The 21129-nt window shown below is 39.2% G+C and overlaps 1 protein-coding gene across 12 annotated transcripts in view; it reads left to right on the forward strand.

The window, feature by feature from the left end:
- IRAK3 (interleukin 1 receptor associated kinase 3) overlaps nt 1–21129 on the forward strand; it is a 68066-nt gene that overhangs the window by 23183 nt on the left and 23754 nt on the right. For 8 of the 12 annotated variants that reach the window (XM_089308626.1, XM_051845650.3, XM_008256753.5 and 5 more), the window contains 4 exons: nt 478–629; nt 4803–4852; nt 16698–16812; nt 20420–20538. In XM_089308626.1, coding sequence (XP_089164752.1) covers nt 478–629; nt 4803–4852; nt 16698–16812; nt 20420–20538 — 436 coding nt within the window. Of the gene's footprint in view, nt 1–477; nt 630–4802; nt 4853–4952; nt 7567–16697; nt 16813–20419; nt 20539–21129 lie in introns of those variants that run through there. The other 4 variants (XM_089308628.1, XM_089308627.1, XM_089308629.1 and 1 more) reach the window with 2 other exon arrangements.

A 21129-nucleotide genomic window follows, 5' to 3' on the forward strand; every position in this document is an offset into this window, starting at 1 on the left:
CCTGTGGGCTCTGTTGAATTGCTGAGCTCTGGTGTGTTTCTTTTTAATTGATATCAATTTATTTTCATTTAAAGCATAGAGAGAGAGAAAGATAAAATAGAGATAGGTAGATAAGTAACTTCTATCCACTGGGTCACTCCCCAAATGCTACAACCAGCATGACTGGGCCAGGCCAAATATGGGAACCTGGAAGTCAATCTGCATCTCCCATGTGAGATGACAGGGACCCAATTACTTGAGATTTCTCCCTCACCTTCTAGGCTGTGCATTAGCAGAAAGTTAGGACTAGGAGTGGAGCTGAGACTCAAACTCAGGCACTCCAATATGGGATGCAGACATCCTATGTAACATCTTAACCACTGCAGCAAAGATCTCCCCTCTGATGTTTTTCTAATATAGTATGGAAGTCCTGGTTATAATAGTGATGTTGATGCTTAGAAAGAGAAAAGATAACTTACCTCTGCTCTTCTTCTTAAGGGATGTTGCTTAAATCCTCCATCAGCTTTCAAAATGTTGTAGAAGGAACTAAAAATTTCCACAAAGATTTCCTAATTGGAGAAGGAGAGATTTTCAAGGTATACAGACTGGAGATTCAAAACCGAACATATGCTGTTAAATTATTTAAACAGGTATGGAAAGAATTACTATCACAGGATATCAAATCCATTTATTTGCTCATATTTCATATTAAAATGTGTCATTTTTCATCACCATTGAAAAGAGGTATATATGAAAGTAAAATTTCACGAATGGAAATAAGATATATAACTTCAGGTGACTGGAAAAATAACTGAGACATGAATGCCTGTCTTGCAAGAATGTGGAAGTTAAATCCTACTGGTCCATAGATGTATTAACATGAGAAAGACTTATAAAAAGCTTTGCAGGCCTCTGAAACTTTGCTTGTGAGAGTCAAATTGTGCTGGAGGGATCAAACTCAGAAATCAGTAAGAGATAGATATCTACAAAGAGTTACTCTTAATTTTCTTGTTGTTAGTCAACAATCAAAGAGTATTTGCTAAACTTCTGTTGGCTGAACGTCTGACCATGGGTGAAATGAATAAGCCGTAATTATGTCCTCAGGAGCAAACAGTCTTCAGGAGAAATGGTCAGGTGAACAAATGATTAAACTGTTGTGAGAGGAAGGCTTTAGCAGGGGTTTGTCAAAAGGTCTCAGAGCACATAAAAGATAACAACTCTAACCACCCAGAGGATGGGTATATCTGGCATTGAGGAGACTATCTGGCATAAAGTATCCCCTCATAAGCATCTCTCAAAAGCCAATGAAAAAATTGATGGAAGGAAGTGACCTTTCAACTGGATTTTGATGGATGAGAACTTTGGTTGATAGTAAAAGACAGGAAGTACATTCTGGGTGGAACAAATAGCAGGTGCAAAGACCTGGAGGTTCATGTATGAAAACATAGGTCTTACTCATTGAATGAAGTAGAGTGGATTGTAGGAGGCAGGAAGGTAGGTAAAAGACATATATGATTTTTAAGTAGGATAGTGAAAGTCTTAGGTTTTTTTTGGACAGGCAGAGTTAGACAGTGAGAGAGAGAGAGACAGAGAGAAAGGTCTTCCTTCCGTTGGTTCACCCCTCAAATGGCTACTACAGCTGACGCGCTGCGCTGATCCCGAAGCCAGGAGCCAGGTGCTTCTTCCTGGTCTCCCATGCGGGTGCAGGGCCCAAGTACTTGGGCCATCCTCCACTGCCTTCCTGGACCACAGCAGAGAGCTGGACTGGAAGAGGAGCAACCGGGACAGAACTGACGCCCCAACCAGGACTAGAACCTGAAGTACCAGCGCCACAGGTGGAGGATTAGCCTAGTGAGCTGTGGCACCGGCTTGGTTTTGTTTTTTAAAGTACAGTTTTGAATACAGGTTGAAAGGTGGATTGGAAGTTGGCAGAGGGTTTTGGGGAAAGAACTAGATTGCAGGCAGAAGGACTTGGGGGAGAAATATTTCAGCTATATAAGCTAAGGAATGGAGAGAGTTTAAATCATTGTTTTCAATGCTTAACTGTGTATTGGAATCACCTAGGGAACTTTTAAAAAACTAGCTTCAGGGGCAGGCATTGGGTCTAGCAGTTAAGATGCCCACACCCCATGTCAGTATACCTGGATTCAGTACCCAGCTCCATTCCTGATTCCAGATTCTTGCTAATATGACAGTGGGGGCTCAAGTGATTGGGTTCCTACCATCCACATGGAGACCTGGATTAAGTTCCTGGCTTAAAATTTTGGCCTGTCCCTGGATGTTATGGGTATTTGAGGAGTAAGCCAGCAGATAGGAGTGCATGTTGTCCTTCAGTGCCTCACAAATAAAATACAACAAAAAACTAGCTTCATAGCAGTTGGTTAAGTCAGAATGGTGATGATGAAGGCAGGCATCAGTAGTTTTTAAAGCTTCCCAGGTAATTCATGTATATAGTCAGTGTTGGAAACCATTGCTGTAAGCCAGGAAAAGGTTAATGGGTTTAGTGAGGGGAACTAAAAAGAAGTGAAAGGAACAAAATCTAGTGATCTGTTGGATAAGACCAGGAAGTGGAGGAGAAAAGGGATCTAAAGTGATTCCTAGTTGACAGCTTATTTAACAGAGCCTTTAAAAAATTATTAGCGTGATGTCTCCATTTCCCCATATTGCATTTTATATCACTTGAAGATTCCTGAGAAGAAGAACAGTCTAATAACAAAGCAATATACTGGCAAAATCATTCAACAAATGGACCGTGGTTGCTGTAGAGGTGACCCAACTGAAACCTGTGCTCACCTGTCCCTGGGCTTTTTTGTACACTGTCTTATTATGGAGGCCCAGAGTCAACTCTCAAGAGGGTCCGTGTAATCTAATTTCTACTTCTCTCTGAAGCTGCCCCTACATCACCATCCCTTTTGGAATTTTCTTTCCATGGTTCTGGCTTTAGAATGAGGTCATTGCTTCTTGGTCCCCTTCCCTTCCTGTCCTAAGGCAAATATTACTTCTCTGATTACCTCTGACCCTTCCAATGTAACTTTGGTGACCTTCCTATGTATAGCCATAGCATCATAGAATTATCTCAAAGCCTTAGTTTCTTCAGCTGCCTCTACCAACAGACTGGATGGCTTTCTTTGAAAAGCTCTGACTTATCTTTGTTTTCTAGTGTCTTATTTAGAGCTGGGTCCATAGTTGTTGTTCAGTTCCTGTTTGTTAGATGACTTGAATGAAGCATACATACGTTTTTCAGGAATTTGGTTGCATTCACTAGGCATAAAAACACCCAGAAACTGCAAAGGAATGGAAAAGTACTGTACCTGGTCCTACTCTACATTTTAACTCTCTTTTTGGGTGATGAGTAGAAGTGTGCTTGGATTTGTGCTCTCTGATTCTATCTCCTTCCCCTTCTCCAGCCATGCAGAGACATAGATGTACACACATACTCATATACATACATAAACACGCAAAGACATGCACACTTTTAAGGAAAGATGAGATCATTTAGTAGAACCTTGGTCAACATTTTTAAAAATAAATACAGTTTTGTAACACTGGGACATTCTCTTCAGTGACCTTCCTTGAAGGGACTAATGTGAGAAATGGTACTGGAGAGCTTGTGCCTCTGGAAGTTTAGTGTGTGCTTAATCATCTGGCAGTCTTTTCGCAATGCAGATTATGACTCATCAGCTCTGAGCAGGAGCTCAGCAGAAGGTGCAGCGTTTCTCACCAGCTCCCGGTAGAGCTGCACTTGTTTGTGCATAGACCACACTTTTAAGCACCTGGTATTAGAGCACCAAGTTAGCATAAACTAGCCCCTTCATTTTTCACATTAAGAAAACTGTGACTTCAGGGAGATTGACTGACTGATAGCAAGTCACAAATAGCAAGTGTTTAGAATGGGCCTGAGACCCAGTTTACTTGGCTGCTAGGACCATGGTCCTGTGAAATGTAAATTCTGATGGAGTGGCTCTTGGAAATGATTTGTTAGCCTGGTTTATTGTTACTGACTTCCTGGCTTAACTTGGAAAATAACTTCCAGAATTCCTCTTGGATTTCTCTCCTTTTATTCCTGAGGACACAGCTCTAAATACTCTGCCCTCAGAGCCAATGCCAGAAGCTTACAGCTGGTGGGACTGAGGAGCATACTTTAACCCCTTCCTGGTTGAAGTTAGGAACTTGAGATCCAGAGACATGCAATGACATAAAATGTGTGCAACCATCAAGAACAGTGCCAGGAATAGTGTAGGTGCTTAGTATGTCACTGAGTTCAGTCATTCACCCAGTATTCATGTGTCAGGCTCTGGACCAGCTTCTGAAGCTTCTTTGAAGTGAAGAGTTATAGTTCATTTGCTGAGGAAGCCCATCTTTCCAAACTTAATGCAAAGGTGAACTGCAAACATCTCAACATGACTCTAGTAAATGACAAATTAGTGAAATTTTGATGGAAAATAAGGAAACACAAATTGGATTCTCTGTGAGATCAAGCAGGGAGTTTTTTTTTTTTTAAACTGTCAAGGGGTTTTCATTAATATATGTAATATTTTTGAATTTGTGCAAATGTATGTAAAATATGATGAAAGTCTGAATATGAAATTTGGCAGTGTGATGTATAGCATGAAAAACTTTTAACTCAAAAGCACTCGTTCTAAATCTGTTTTGAAGTTAATGGATTTTTAAAAACTCTTTTGAAAGCTGAAGATCCTCCCCCCAGGAAAATGTTCATATGCGTTTCTACCAAAGATTTCATTTAATTTCAGGGACTATACAGACTGTGTTAGGAATCCCAGATATACAGGCCCTTCTCTTAATTTTTTTTTCTGTGTATTTAGGAGAAAAAACAATGGAAGAAATTTTTATCAGAGCTTGAAGTCTTACTACTGTGAGTATATCTTATCCAGAATTTTCCCTGCCTTGTGCTCTGATTTCATCTCTGACCATCTTTGATTTTATGACACAGTGCTTGGCATGGCTGGTATTTAATAAATGTGGGTTGGAAGTTAGAACACTGGGTAATTTTTGACATCTGCTTCAGTGTATTCTTTAAAGTATATTTTAATGTAGACCATTTACATAATTCACTAGAACATATTTTAACAAGAAACTGTCACAAGGAAGTGGGTTAAATCGGGTGTGACTAACACAGCTGAATAATAGTTCTTAGAACATTCGAATTGTATATATTTCACTGTTTCCACCCTTCCCTAGAGACATTCCAGTCTAGAAACTGTTTCATCAGTTTAACTCTCCTCAGGAAGAGAGTTTTATTCAAAGAAATCAAATGCTTTTGATGTGTATATTATTTTCTGGGAATTCATTCATGAGTCTGAGAGCCCATGGAGACAAATAAAATGACTTCATTTTCATATATATTCATATCTGCAGCTGTGCAGCCTTCCTTATTGAAGGTCACTAACCCAATAGAGTTCACTCATCACCCTTTACAAACAGAAAATGTTCTTTTCAGATGTCTTCTGGACTGAGATGTAAGAGAGAGGAGTGAGGTGAGGTGAGGAGGTATTATATCATTTTGCTGAATTCCTTTGCTTATATATGCAGAACCAGAAATAAAAATATTAGAGGTTAATTATAAAAACTTTATATCACTCAATTAAACACTAAATCCAAAATTGTAATAGAAGAGTTTTATATTTAAGGTGTTATTTTTGCTTACAAAAGTAAAATTCACATATTTCAAAATTCCAAAACTACAAAAGGTAAACCAAGAAAAGATTTTCTCCTGCTATTATCCTCCAACCACTGAGCTGACTGTTCAAAGGAACACTGTTATCAGGCTCTTGTCTATATTTCCAGAGATAGTTTATGCATAGGCAAATGTCTATTGTGTTTTCTGATTTTCCTCTGTTTACCCACAGCGTAGCATAAACATTGTTCACTTTCTTCATTTTTGCTTTGTATATTTTATTGTTACTTACTGAATGTTCTTCCATTGGTGAATTAGATTTTTTCTAATCTCATTATTCAAAAATGATACTACAAGATTAAAACCTCTGTCTATTATTTTGTGCCTGTATGAGTGTATCTGTAAGATAAACTCTTATGAATGAAACTGTACCATCAGATGTTTATGTGCATTCATAATAACAAATGGTATTGCGATAGTAGTTGTGCCAGTTTTATGCTTATACCAGTCATGTCTAAGAGTTCCTGGTTTCCCACATTCTTGGCAACCTCTTTTTTTTCAGCTTTTAATTGTTTCTAATCTGTTAGGTAGAAATAATTTTTAAATATAATTTTTTGAAAATATTTACTTGACAAAAAATGTATATGTTCACTCTGTACCTTGTGGTGATTTCATATACATTGTGTACTCTTTATCTCAGTCAAATTAATTAACACATCCATTGCCATTCATGCTATACTTACATCCTTAGTATTTGCTCATCCTATCACTGAAAGTTTGTACTCCTTGGCCAACGGCTCTCTATTTTCCTTAGCTTCCAGCGCTTGGTATCCATTTTTGTATTGTGTGATTCTGTAATTTTGACTTTTTAATTTGCACATGTAAGGGAGATCATATGTTGTTAGTCATTCTGTGTCTATTTTATTTCACTTAGTGTGGTATCTTCCAAGTTTGTCCATATTGTTGCAAATGGCAAGGTTTCCTTCTTTATATGGTGAAATAATAATCCATTATATATACTTACATACATATATGTAAATATGAATATATATGTATGTGTATTACAGATAAATAATCACTTTTTTCCCCGAAGAACCTTCATAATAGCTGTACCAATTTACATTCCCACCAATAATATGTAAGCATTATCTTTTCTCCACACGCTGGCCAATTCTTGTTATATTCTAACACTCCTGTTGTGATTTTTTATTTGCCTCTCCCTGATAATTAGTGATATTGGGTAACTTATCATATACATGCTGACCATTTGTGTGTCTTCTTTGGAAACATGCATACTCAGGACCTTTTTCCACTTTTAAATCAAGTTATTCATTATTTTGCTGTTGAGTTGGGTGAGTTTCTTACATATTTTAGATATTAACCTTTTATCAAATATATAGTCTACTTATATATTTTCCCATCCTGTAGGTTGCATTTTCATTTTGATGACTGTGCCTGAAGTGAGAGGAGAAAAGCCCAAAAATAAACAGGCAATTTCAGTAATAAATTAAATGATAAGATGATACCTTGGGAGCTGGGCAGCAGAATGGGCTCCTTGAAAGAAGTAATATCTAAGCTGACACCAAGGGACGGTATTTTTTGTTTATCACATAGATAACGTTAAGTGCTAAAATGATCCTATAAATAGGACTGTTTTATTTATTTTTATTTATTTGACAGGTAGAGTTATAGACAGTGAGAGACAGAGAGAAAGGTCTTCCTTCCATTGGTTCACCCCCCAAATGGCCGCTACAGCCGGCACTGTGCTGATCTGAAGCCAGGAGCCAGGTGCTTCCTCCTGGTCTCCCATGCGGCTGCAGGGGCCCAAGCATTTGGGTCATCCTGCACTGCCTTCCCAGGCCATAGCAGAGAGCTGGACTAGAAGAGGAGCAGCCGGGACTAGAACCGACGCCCATATGGGATGCTGGCACTGTAGGCAGAGGATTAACCAAGTGAGCCATGACACCAGCAGGACTAAGTGTTTTAAAATAATAATAGAAAGAATAAAAAAAGAATGAATGCTGCAACATGGGAAGCAGTCCATACAGCAGACTCAAAGAATGACAATCACTTCAAATAACACTCTGACCTCAGAATCAGCCCTTAAGGCATTCTGGCCTGGCTGAAAAACCTATGAAAGCATGTCAGACATGGAAAGCCAAAACACTGTGACAAAAATGTCCCACATGAAGGATTTCTGTGAGTGAGGCCCCAACAGAAAGAAGTGGCCTTCAAAGAAGGATGTACTTTACTCTGAAGGGAGGAGAGAACTTCCACTTAGCCCATGGCCCTGTCTAAATGTGGAAGGAGTCAATGTATTGAAAAGGCTTCCACAGCCTAGTCAGCTCATGTCAAGAGCCTCGAGTGATCACTAACATAACACTAACATAAGTGTTAATTGTTAAATTAACAACAGGAGTCACTGTGCACTAACTTTCCATGCAGGACCTCTCTCTTCAAAGAGTTAACAGAAAAACTTGATTGTAAAGATTTACCTTGCTTTAGTGTATGAAGTGGAGGTCATCATACATGCATCATAAACTACAGTAATGTTCAAGTGCTCACAAAAACGCACCATCTTGAGTTTTTCTCCAAAATTAATTCCCTGAGAAAAAAATAGAGAGAGAGAAGTCAAATCTCAGAAAGGTTTATTTTTATTGAATCAAAAAGTACTTTCTTGCGTCATTGTAAAAACAAGCCTGTTGGTATTCTATTGCACAGTAGGGTAATAATAGTTAACAATAACATACTATACTTTTCTAAATAGCTGTAAGAAAGACTTCTGAATGTGCACACTACAAAGAAACCTTGAATATATGAAGCAAGGGATGCTAATTATTCTAATATGATCATTAAAATGTATGTATGTGTCAAAATATTACATCATACCACATAAATATGTCCAATTACTGTTTGTCAATAAATAACAAAATTTTAAAAATGACATTACCTTAAGAATTATTAACTCCTTAGAATTTGGCTTCTCTTTTTCTGCCTCCTTCCTTAGGGGAAGGAAGAGAAGCTAATGATTTCTAAGGATCTTCCATTTGACTATGGATTTAACCTTTTCTTTAATTTTTTATGAATAACCTTAGAAAGTAAGTGTTTTAAATTATTGCTTCTTGTTGAAGAAACAGGCTAAGAGAGATGAGCTAACTTGCCCAAGTTCACATGGTTGATAGAAAGAACATACATTCAAACCCAAGTTTGCTTGTGTTCCATCCTGTCTGCTCTACCACACCGTATCTTGCATTGTTTTGTCTTCAGTAGGCACTAAGAAATGCTTGCTGAACTGATTTTAAAAGATATCAAATCTGCAAAGCTTTAGCTCTATAATACGTAAACTCCTGCTGATTTAACAGTTTATAACTAAAGAAAAATTGGTATGGGTCTGTAGGCTTAAAATTTTTCTGTGTTTCATGCCATGCTAACTTTTTTAAAAAAGGTTAATTAATTTATTTAAAAGGAGGGTTACAGAGAGGCAGAGTCAGAAAGGTCTTCCATCTGCTGGTTCACTTCCCAAATGGCTGCAATGGCTGGAGCTGGGCTGATCCGAAGCCAGAACCTTTTTCTGCATCTCCCACATGAGTGCAGGGGCCCAAGCACTTGGGCCACCTTTTACTGCTTTCTCAGGTGCATTGGCAGGGAGCTAGATCAGAAGTGGAGCAGCTGGGTCTTGAACCAGCGTCCATATGGGATGTTTAATCTGCTACACCACAGTGCTGACCCTAAAAATAAAAGTCCACGTGTTTGTATATGTATTTATGAGGAGTTTTCAGAAAGTTCACAGAAATACTTATTATGGAACAAATAATGCATATATTTTAAAAGATTTTTTTTGCTTAGCCTTTAGTCCCATTTTCCTATAGACATTCTGAAGTATCCTTATGTGTATGCACCTACACATGCATGAGTGTATATGTTTATATGCGTATATGTGAACCTTTTTTCTACGAGAAAAAACTTACTAGTTAATTTTGTTTTCCAAGAAACTTTCTGAAGTACCATCTTGTGGGGAGCAACTGGGAGCAACTCGGACTAGACTAAGTTACTGGAATTAAGACTTATTCTATGCATCTGCTCTCCCACAATATGGCGCTGGGAGAGGAGGAAACAGCTTCTACACAGCTGCCTCCAGTTCAACCAATAAGCAGCAGGACCTGCTCCTGATTGGAGGAGAGCAGCGTACTCGGCATGTGGGTATCAGAGTTGGGATTGGCAGAAGAGGACTATAAAGGAGGAGAGAGACAACATGCACCAGGAACACCTGAGGAACACCTGAGCAGCCCCCTAGAGAGCCGGCCGGTGGTGTGCCGCTCCCCCGCGGAAGTGGGGAAAGTGGCAGGGGGAACCGCCCTTCCACGGAGGTGGAAGGGACGGTAGCCAACCCGGGAAGAACCAGCAGCAAACCCGGGGAGGGCTGAGCAGACAAAAGAACAGCGCAGGGTCCTGTGTCACTCCTCCACGAAGAGGGGGAGCGACATAATGGTGCCGTGACTCGGATATGAAGCCTAGGCAGGGTTTAGTGTCGTTCCTCCATGAAGAGGGGGAGCGACACCATCTTGAGTGTGTATACATACACACACACACACACACACATATGCACATAGAGGGCATGTATACACACATACTTATAGGAAAGTTTTACTACTAAAAACTAAAGAAGCTACTACTAAAAAGTAAGGAAGTAAATAATAGACCTTTATAAGTAGAGCTATTTTGATAGCTTTATTAATTTAAATACCCACAACCACACCCAGGACACATTATTCAACAAATAATTATTGGATTCAATTGAGTTCATAGTATGAGCAAATTTTACAATTTTTACTTCATAGTTGCTGCCCTGGTTCCATTGATCTTCATGATGACATGTACATTCAAGGAATAGAATTTTTATTAATAACCTAATAAGTGATAATTAGGAAAGGAACATGAATTATGTAGGTTATATTGACATCACTATTCATCTGCTATTTAAAATCAGTGATAACAGAGCAGGTGTTTGTCCTGGCAATTAAGATACTGTTTGGAATGCCTACATTCTGTGTGGGAGTGCTTGTGTTGGAGTTTCAGCTTTGCTTTTGATTCCAGCTTCCTACTGTTGTACACCCTGGGAGGCAGCAGGTTGATGTTTCAAGTATTCTGCCACCCACGTAGGATTGAGTTCCAGGCTCCTGGCTTTGGGCCAGCCCCAGTTGTTGGAGGGTGAACCAGCAGGAGGAAGAACTCTCTCTGCTTCTTGAACTTCCAAATAAAATATAAATAGTTTTTTAAAAAGATTTATTTGAGAGACCAGGAGAAGCACCTGGCTCCTGGCTTCAGATCAGCTCCGTGTGCTGGCCGCAGCGGCCATTGGAGGGTGAACCAACGGCAAAGGAAGACCTTTCTCTCTGTCTCTCTCTCTCATTGTCCACTCTCCCTGTCAAAAAAAAAAAAAGACTTATTTATTTGGCAGAGTTTAGAGAGAGACATAGAGAGAGATCTTCTATCCACTGGTTTACTTCCTAAATGGCTATAACAGCCAGAGCTGGGCCAGGCCAAAACCAGGAATCTGGAACTCCATCTGGGTCTCCCACAGTTATGTATAGTATAGTATGTTATTGTTAACTATTATTACCACAGGGACCCGAGCATTTGGGCCATCTTCCGTTACTTACCAGGTTCATTAGAATGGAGCTGGATTGAAAGTGGAGCAGCCATAATTTCTTTATCCAGTCTATCGTTGATGGGCATTTAGGTTGGTTCCAGGAACCAGTGCTCATATGGGATGCCAGTGTTGCAGGTGAAGGCTCATCCTGCTGTGCCATAATGCCAGCCCCAATATGTAGTTTTTTAAAAGAAAAATTAGTGATATGCTTTTCCACATCAAACTTGACTAACTGTATAGATTGTAACTGCAAGCTGGAGCTTTGTGAAGACATTGATGTTTCTCTCCAGCTGGTACCTGTTACAGTATCCAACATACTAGTGCTTGAATGGAAGTAGCGATTGAATAGAACTAGCCTTCTGTATGTTCATGTTTTGTGATTTCACTTAAATATGTACACGTCAGTCAAATGAACAATGTCAGCTGCATTATCTTTCTTTAATAAATAAGTCATATTGTGTTTTATAATGATAAAAGTAAGTACCAAATAGTATTGCCTATATTTTATAAAGTTTCCAACAGCCCAAATATTTTGAAATTGTACTTTTTAAATTTCTCCGTCTTGGCCGGTACTGCAGCTTCCTAGGCTAATCCTCCGCCTGCGGCCCCAGTACCCCAGGTTCTAGTCTTGGTTGGGGTGCTGGATTCTGTCCTGGTTGCTCCTCTTCCAGTCCAACTCTCTGCTGTGGTCCGGGAAGGCAGTGCAGGATGGCCCAGGTGCTTGGGCCCTGCACCCACATGGGAGACCAGGAGGAAGCACCTGGCTCCTGGCTTCGAATTGGCGCAATGTGCCAGCCATAGTGGCCATTTGGGGGGTGAACCAATGGAAGGAAGACCTTTCTCTCTGTCTGTCTCTCTCACTGTCTAACTCTGCCTGTAAAAAATAAAAACACATGGAGACTGAACAACATGCTCCTGAATGAACAATGGGTCATAGAAGAAATTAAAAGAGAAATCAAAAATTTTCTGGAAGTAAATGAGGATAACAGCACAACATACCAAAACTTATGGGACCCAGCAAAAGCAGTGTTAAGAGGAAAGTTTATATCAATAGGTGCCTACATCAAGAAATTGGAAAGGCACCAAATAGATGAGCTTTCAATGCATCTCAAGGATCTAGAAAATCTGCAGCAAACCAGACCCAAATCTAGTAGGAGAAGAGAAATAATTAAAATCAGAGAAGAAATCAACAGGATTGAATCCAAAAAAAAACATTACAAAAAATCAGCCAAATGAGGAGCTGGTTTTTTGAAAAAATAAACAAAATTGACACCCCATTGGCCCAACTAACCAAAAAAAAAAAGAAGAGAAAAGGCCCAAATCAATAAAATCAGAGATGGAAAGGAAATGTAAGACACCACAGAAATAAAAAGAATCATCAGAAATTACTACAAGGACTTGTATGCCAGCAAACAGGGAAACCTATGAGAAATGGATAGATTCCTGAACACATGCAACCTACCTAAATTGAACCAGGAAGACATAGAAAACCTAAACAGACCCATAACTGAGACAGAAATTGAAACAGTAATAAAGGCCCTCCCAACAAAGAAAAGCCCAGGACCAGATGGATTCACTGCTGAATTCTACCAGGCATTTAAAGAAGAACTAACTCCAATTCTTCTCAAACTATTCAGAACAATTGAAAAAGATGGAATCCTCCCAAATTCTTTCTATGAAGCCAGCATCACCTTAATTCCTAAGCCAGAAAAAGATGCATCATTGAAAGAGAATTACAGACCAGTATCCCTCATGAACATAGATGCAAAAATCCTCAATAAAATTCTGGCCAATAGAATGCAACAACACATCAGAAAGATCATCCACCCAGACCAAGTGGAATTTATCCCTGACATGCAGGGATGGTTTAATGTGCACAAAACAATCAATGTGATACACCACATTAACAGACTGCAGAAGAAAAACCATATGATTATCTCAATAGACGTAGTGAAAGCATTTGATAAAATACAACACCATTTCATGATGAAAACTCTAAGCAAACTGGGTATGGAAGGAACATTCCTCAATACAATCAAAGCAATTTATGAAAAACCCACAGCCAACATCCTATTGAATGGGGAAAAGTTGGAAGCATTTCCACTGAGATCTGGTACCAGACAGGGATGCCCACTCTCACCACTGCTATTTAACATAGTTCTGGAAGTTCTAGCCAGAGCTATTAGGCAAGAAAAAGAAATTAAAGGGATACGAATTGGGAAGGAAGAACTCAAACTATCCCTCTTTGCAGATGATATGATTATTTAGGGGATCCAAAGAACTCTACTAAGAGACTATTGGAACTCATAGAAGAGTTTGACATAGTAGCAGGATACAAAATCAATGCACAAAAATCAACAGCCTTTGTATACACGGGCAATGCCACGGCTGAGGAAGAACTTCTAAGATCAATCCCATTCACAATAGCTACACAAACAATCAAATACCTTGGAATCAACTTAACCAAGGACGTTCAAGATCTCTACGATGAAAATTACAAAACCTTAAAGAAAGAAATAGAAGAGGATACCAAAAAATGGAAAAATCTTCCATGCTCATGGATTGGAAGAATCAATATCATCAAAATGTCCATTCTCCCAAAAGCAATTTATAGATTCAATGCAATACCAATCAAGATACTGAAGACATTCTCAGATCTAGAAAAAATGATGCTGAAATTCATATGGAGACACAGGAGACCTTGAATAGCTAAAGCAATCTTGTACAACTAAAACAAAGCCGGAGGCATCACAATACCCGATTTCAGGACATACTACAGGGCAGTTGTTATCAAAACAGCATGGTACTGGTACAGAAACAGATGGCTAGACCAATGGAACAGAATAGAAACACCAGAAATCAATGCAAACATCTACAGCCAACTTATATTTGATCAAGGATCCAAAACCAATCCCTGGAGTAAGGACAGTCTATTCAATAAATGGTGCTGGGAAAACTGGATTTCCACATGCAGAATCATGAAGCAACACCTCTACCTTTCACCTTACACAAAAATTCACTCAACATGGATTAAAGACTTAAATCTACGACCTGACACCATCAAATTATTAGCATTGGAGAAACTCTGCAAGATATAGGTACTGGCAAAGACTTCTTGGAAAAGACCCCAGAAGCACAGGCAGTCAAAGCCAAAATTAACATTTGGGATTGCATCAAATTGAGAAGTTTCTGCACTGCAAAAGAAACAGTCAGGAAATTGAAGAGGCAACCAACAGAATGGGAAAAAATATTCGCAAACTATGCAACAGATAAAGGGTTGATAACCATAATCTACAAAGAGATCAAGAAACTCCACAAGATCAAAACAAACAACCCACTTAAGAGATGGGCCAAGGACCTCAATAGACATTTTTCAAAAGAGGAAATCCAAATGGCCAACAGACACATGAAAAAATGTTCAAGATCACTAGCAATCAGGGAAATGCAAATCAAAACCACAATGAGGTTTCATCTCACCCCGGTTAGAATGGCTCACATTCAGAAATCTACCAACAACAGATGCTGGAGAGGATGTCGGGAAAAAGGGACACTAACCCACTGTTGGTGGGAATGCAAATTGGTTAAGCCACTATGGAAGTCAGTCTGGAGATTCCTCAGAAACCTGAATATAACCCTACCATACAACCCAGCCATCCCACTCCTTGGAATTTACCCAAAGGAAATGAAATTGGCAAACAAAGAAGCTGTCTGCACATTAATGTTTATTGCAGCTCAATTCACAATAGCTAAGACCTGGAACCAACCCAAATGCCCATCAACAGTAGACTGGATAAAGAAATTATGGGACATGTACTCTATAGAATACTATACAGCAGTCAAAAACAATGAAACCCGGTCATTTGCAACAAAATGGAGGAATCTGGAAAATATTATGCTGAGTGAATTAAGCCAGTCCTAAAGGGACAAATATCATATGTTCTCCCTGGTCGGCGACAACTAACAGCACCGAAGGGGAAGCCTGTTGAAGTGAAATGGACACTATGAAAAACAGTGACTTGATCAGCTCTCGTCCTGAATGTTGATGTACAATGTAATACTTTATCCATTTTAGTATTTTCTCTTTGTTTTGTTCTAGTACTATTGGTTGAACTCTGTGATTAACACACAATTATTCTTAGGTGTTTAAATTTTAACTGAAAAGTGATCTGTGTTAAATATAAGAGTGGGAATAAGAGAGGGAAGAGATGTACAATTTGGGACATGCTCAATCGGAGGACTTGCCCCAAATGGTGGAGTTAGAATCATGCCAGGGGATCCCAATACAATCCCATCAAGGTGGCATGGACGAATGCCATCTCACTAGTCCAAGTGATCAATTTCAGCTCACAATTGATCAGTTCACACTGATAGGTCTAAGAGTCAAAGGGATCGCACAAACAAGTCTAGTGTCTGCTAATACTAGCTGATAGAACCAAAAAGGGAGAGAATGATCCATCATGGGAAGCGGGATACACAGCAGACTCATAGAATGGCAGATGTCCTAAATAGCACTCTGGCCTCAGAATCAGCCCTTAAGGCATTCGGACATGGCTGAAGAGCCCATGAGAGTATTTTAGGCATGGAAAGCCAAGACACCCTGGGGAAAAAAAAAAGGAAGACCTAAATGGAAGATCTCTGTGAGTAAGATCCCAGCGGAAAGAATTGGTCCATCAAAGAAGGAGGTACCTTTCTCTGAAGGGAGGAGAGAACTTCCACTTTGACTCTGACCCTGTCGGAATAAGATCGAAGTCGGCGAACTCAAAAGGCTTCCATAGCCTTGGCAACTCGTGACTAGAGCCTACGGAGATTACTGATGCCATAAACATGAGTGTCAAATTGTTAAGTCAACAACAGGAGTCACTGTGTACTTACTTCTCATGTGGGATCTGTCCTTAGTGTGTTGTCCAATGTGAAGTAATGCTATAACTAGTACTGAAACAGTATTTTACACTTTGTGTTTCTGTGTGGGTGCAAACTGATGAAATCTTTACTTAATATATACTGAATTGATCTTCTGTATATAAAGATAATTGAAAATGAATCTTGATGTGAATGGAATGAGAGAGGGAGCGGGAGATGGGAGGGGTGTGAGTGGGAGGGAAATTATGGGGGGGGAGCCATTGTAATCCATTAACTGTACTTTGAAAATTTATATTTACTAAATAAAAAAAATAAAAAAATAAAAATAAATTTGTCTTATATTTGGGTATTTTATTTGTGTTGATCACAATCAAAAAGAGTGACTAGTATTTGCTAATATTCTTTATGCCAGTTTGAAATGCAAAACTGCATCATATGTCTAATGCCACATCCCTGGCCAAATTTGTATGCTGTTAGATCTTTTCCCGATCCCATCTTCTTGCCCCTAAACCTGAACATTGTGTGTTTTCTATTTGAATAAACAATTTGATAGCTTTAAAAATCTCTTTCCAGGTTTCATCACCCAAACATACTGGAGTTGGCTGCGTATTTTGCAGAGGCTGAGCAGTTCTGTCTGGTTTATCCATATATGAGAAATGGCACACTTTTGGACAGATTACAGTGTATTGTAAGTCATACTCATTGTTCTGCTTGGTCCTTTGACCCTCTGATCCCCCAAGGGAACTGCTGAACCCCTCTAAGAGAGCTGAGAGGACATCAGGGGATGGCCATGAGTGGGTTTCCTAAGGAAGTAGAGGACCTCTCTAGGAATTCTTTCTAGTAGAAGACTGCATGAGTACCTGAGTTACAGTGTTCTGTGTAACGTGGTTACCAAAAGATTTGCTAGGTCCTTCTCCTTGTTGATTACATTCTCCCATTGAATTTATATTGGCTGTCCTTATTTTTCAGATAACTTTATTTAGTGTAACTTTATACAAAGTATAATTCAATACAAAGGATAGACATAAAAAGTCTACTAAAGGGTTTCTTGTAAGATGCTTTTGAAGGGTAAATCTAAAAAGAGATTCCAAATAGGTGAACCTTGAGCTAAGGATGATAATAAAGCAGATATTCTCAATCATCCACACTATTGTGCAACAAATAATTTAAAAATATTATTTAATGAACTTTGTAAAATGATTTATTTGTTTTTTAAGAAAGCTTTTATTTAATAAATATAAATTTCATAGGTAAGGCTTCTGGAATATATCAGTTCTTCCCCCCATATCCACCTTCCCACCCCCAAACTGTCCCACCTCCTACTCCCTCTCCCATCCCATTCTTCATTGAGATTCATTTTTAATTATCTTTATATACAGAAGATCAACTCAATACTAAGTAAAGATTTTAAAAGTTTGCACTTATACAGACAAAGTATAAAGCACTGTTTGAAGACAAATTTTACCATTAATTCTCATAGTACAACTCATTAAGGACAGAGGTCCTACATATGGAGCACAGTTACTCCTGTTGTTGATTTAACAATTGACACTCCTTTTATGATGTCAGTGATCACCCACGGCTCTTGTCATGAGCTGCCAAGGCTATGGAAGCCTTTTGAGTCCACAAACTAAAATTATTTAGACAGGGCCATAATCAAAGTAGAAGTTCTCTCCTCCCTTCAGAGAAAGGTACCTCCTTCTTTGATGGTCCTTTCTTTCCACTGGGATCTCACTCACAGAGATCTTTCATTTAGATCATTTTTTTGCCATAGTGTATTGGCTTCCCATGCCTGAGAAACTCAATTGGGCTTTTAAGCCAGATCCGAATGCCTTAAGGGCTAATTCTGGGGTCAGAGTGCTATTTAGGGCATTTGTCATTCTATGAATCTGCTGTGTGGCCTGCTTCCCCTGTTGGGTAATTCTCTCCTTTTTAAGTCTATCAATTATTATTAGCAGACACTTGTTCTTATTTATGTGATCTCTTTAACACTTAATCCTATATGTATGATCAGTGTACACTTAGTATGATCACTTTAAAATATGAGATGGCATTAGTACATGCCAACTGAATGGAATTTGGAGTCTCATGGCAATATTTTAGCTTTACCCTTAGGTGTAAGTCCGTGGGAACATGTGCTGAACTGTGTATCTCCTCCCTATCTTATTCCCACTCTTATTTTTAACAGGGATAGATTTTCCACTGGATTTAAACACCTATTTCTGTGTTAAGTAAAGAGTTCAACCAATGGTATTAAGTAGAAAAAGAATATACAAAAAAGAATAAAATAGTAAGCTGTTCCTCAACAGTGAGGACAAGGGCTGATCAAGTCAGTTTCTCATAGTGTCCATTTCACTTCTACAGATTTCCTTTTAGGTCTCAGTTAGTTGTCACAGATCGGGGAGAACATATGATATTTGTCCCTTTGGGACTGGCTTATTTCACTCAGCATAATGTTTTCCAGATTCCTCCATTTCGTTGCAAATGACCAGATTTCATTTTTTTCCCGCTGTGTAGTATTTCATAGAGTACATATCCCATAATTTCTTTACCCAGTCTTCCACTGATGGGCATTTAGATTGATTTCATGTCTTAGCTATTGTGAATTGAGCTGCAATAAACATTGAGGTGCAGACAGCTCTTTTATTTGCCAATTTAATTTCTCTTCAGTAAATTCTGAGAAGTGGGAGGCTGGGCCATATGGTAGGACTATATTCAGATTTCTGAGGTATCTCCAAACTGTCTTACATAGTGGTTTTACCAGTTTGGAGTCTCACCAACAGTGGGTTAGTGTGCCTTTTTCCCCACATCCTTGCCAGCATCTGTTGTTTTTTTGATTTCTGTATGAAAGCCATTCTAACCAGGATGAGGTGAAACCTCATTGTGGTTTTGATTTGCATTTCCCTGATGACTAGTGATCCTGAACATTTTTTTCATGTGTCTGTTGGCCATTTGGCCCATCTTTTAAAAATGTTTGAGTCCTTGGCCAATCTCTTAAGTGTGTTGTTTGTTTTGTTGTTGTGGAGTTTCTTGATCTCTTTGTAGACTCTGGTTATTAACCCTTTATCAGTTGCATAGTTTGCAAATAATTTCTCTCATTCTGTTGGTTTTCTCTTCACTTTCCTGACTTTCTTTTGTCATATAGAAACTTCTCAACTTGATGTAATTCCAGTTGTCAATTTTGGCTTTGGCTGCCTGTGCCTCTGGAGTCTTTTCCAAGAAATCTTTTCTGTGCCTATATCTTGCAGAGTTTCTCCGATGTTCTCTAATAATTTGATGGTATCAAGTCATAGATTTAATCTATGTTGAGTGGATTTTTGTGTGAGGTGTAAGATAGGGGTCTTGCTTCCTACTTCTGCATGTGGAAATCCAGCTTTCCCAGCACCATTTGTTGAATAGACTGTCTAATAAACTTTTAAATAGTGTCATCATGCTAGGCATTGTTTATGAAGAAACTGAGAACTGTTATTGGTGATAGAGAGAAACCCATTTAGAATTAAAAATAGATTGTGGTAGGGCAGACATTTAGCTTAGGAGTTAAAACACTGAGTTAAGACATTGTACATTGGAGTGCTTGAGTTCACTACCTGGTTCTAGCTTCTTTTTTTTTTTTTTTTTTTTTTTTTTTTTTTTTTTTTTTGACAGGCAGAGTGGACAGTGAGAGAGACAGAGAGAGAAAGGTCTTCCTTTGCCGCTGGTTCACCCTCCAATGGCCGCCGCTGCAGCCGGCGCACCGCGCTGATCCTGGCAGGAGCCAGGAGCCAGGTGCTTTTCCTGGTCTCCCATGGGGTGCAGGGCCCAAGCACCTGGGCCATCCTCCACTGCACTCCCTGGCCATAGCAGAGAGCTGGCCTGGAAGAGGGGCAACCGGGACAGAATCCGGCGCCCCAACCGGGACTAGAACCCGGTTTGCCGGCGCCGCAAGGTGGAGGATTAGCCTATTGAGCCACGGCGCCGGCTCTGGTTCTAGCTTCTGACTCCAGTTTCTGCCAATGTAGAATCCAGAGGCAGCAGTAATGGTTCAACTAGTTTGACCACTGCCACCCGACATGGGAGATCTGCACTGAGTTCTCGGCTCTCAGCTTCAGCCCAGCCAGTCCCCGCTGTTACAGGCATTTTGGAGCAAACCAGCAGATGAGAGAGATCTTTGTCTAGCTGTTACTCTAACTCTCAAATTTAAAAAAGTAGATTGTGACAAGTTAAGACATCTTCTATTTTGGGATACTACTATACAATGAATCTCAGTGGCTTTTACTCATAAAGCATAACCAAACCAACTGTTGTTATCTTTTTAGGGTGACACAGCTCCACTTTCTTGGGATGTTCGAATCAGTATATTAGTAGGAATATCTAGAGCCATTCTGTACCTGCACAACATTCAACCATGCTCGGTCATCTGTGGCAGTATATCAAGGTAAATGGTCCCAGAACTTTAGCTTACACATAACTCCTTTCTTTGTCACAGGTAAGTCACACTTCACACTATTCTGTCCCTAGCTTTCCTGGTATGTATGTATGCATATTAAAAAACTTCTGAATATTTCACATCTGACCTTTTCATTAATGAAAATGTATCTACTGAATTTAAAAAGCTACATTTATGTTGCCAAAGAGAGTTAATATTATCTTTGGGAATTATTAATGAACAATGTAGATAGACAGTTCTGTGTATTTTATTAATTATACCTATTTGCAGACTGGGGAATGAGCCTGTATTAATCTCACAATTTTAACTGAGGCTTAAGGAAAGGTTAAGGTGACTTATACAGGGACTCCTAGAAAGATAACAACAGTAAGTGGCAATTAAAATTCTTTGTCCTTGAGTCACTGATGCCTTGTTCATTCAACTGAGCCTTCAGCCTGATAACTTTATGTATTTATTTATGACAAGCCATGCAGCAATCCCAGTGTGTATTTTTGATAAATGATGAAATTATAAACAACATCTTCAGTCTGTCTTCTCCTTCTTCAGTGGGCATAAAGAATCATTCAGATAGAGTGAGTA

The sequence above is a fragment of the Oryctolagus cuniculus genome, chromosome 11 (assembly GCF_051225735.1).
Source record: "Oryctolagus cuniculus isolate XC-2025 breed Fujian yellow rabbit chromosome 11, ASM5122573v1, whole genome shotgun sequence".
Taxonomy (NCBI): Eukaryota; Metazoa; Chordata; class Mammalia; order Lagomorpha; family Leporidae; genus Oryctolagus; species Oryctolagus cuniculus.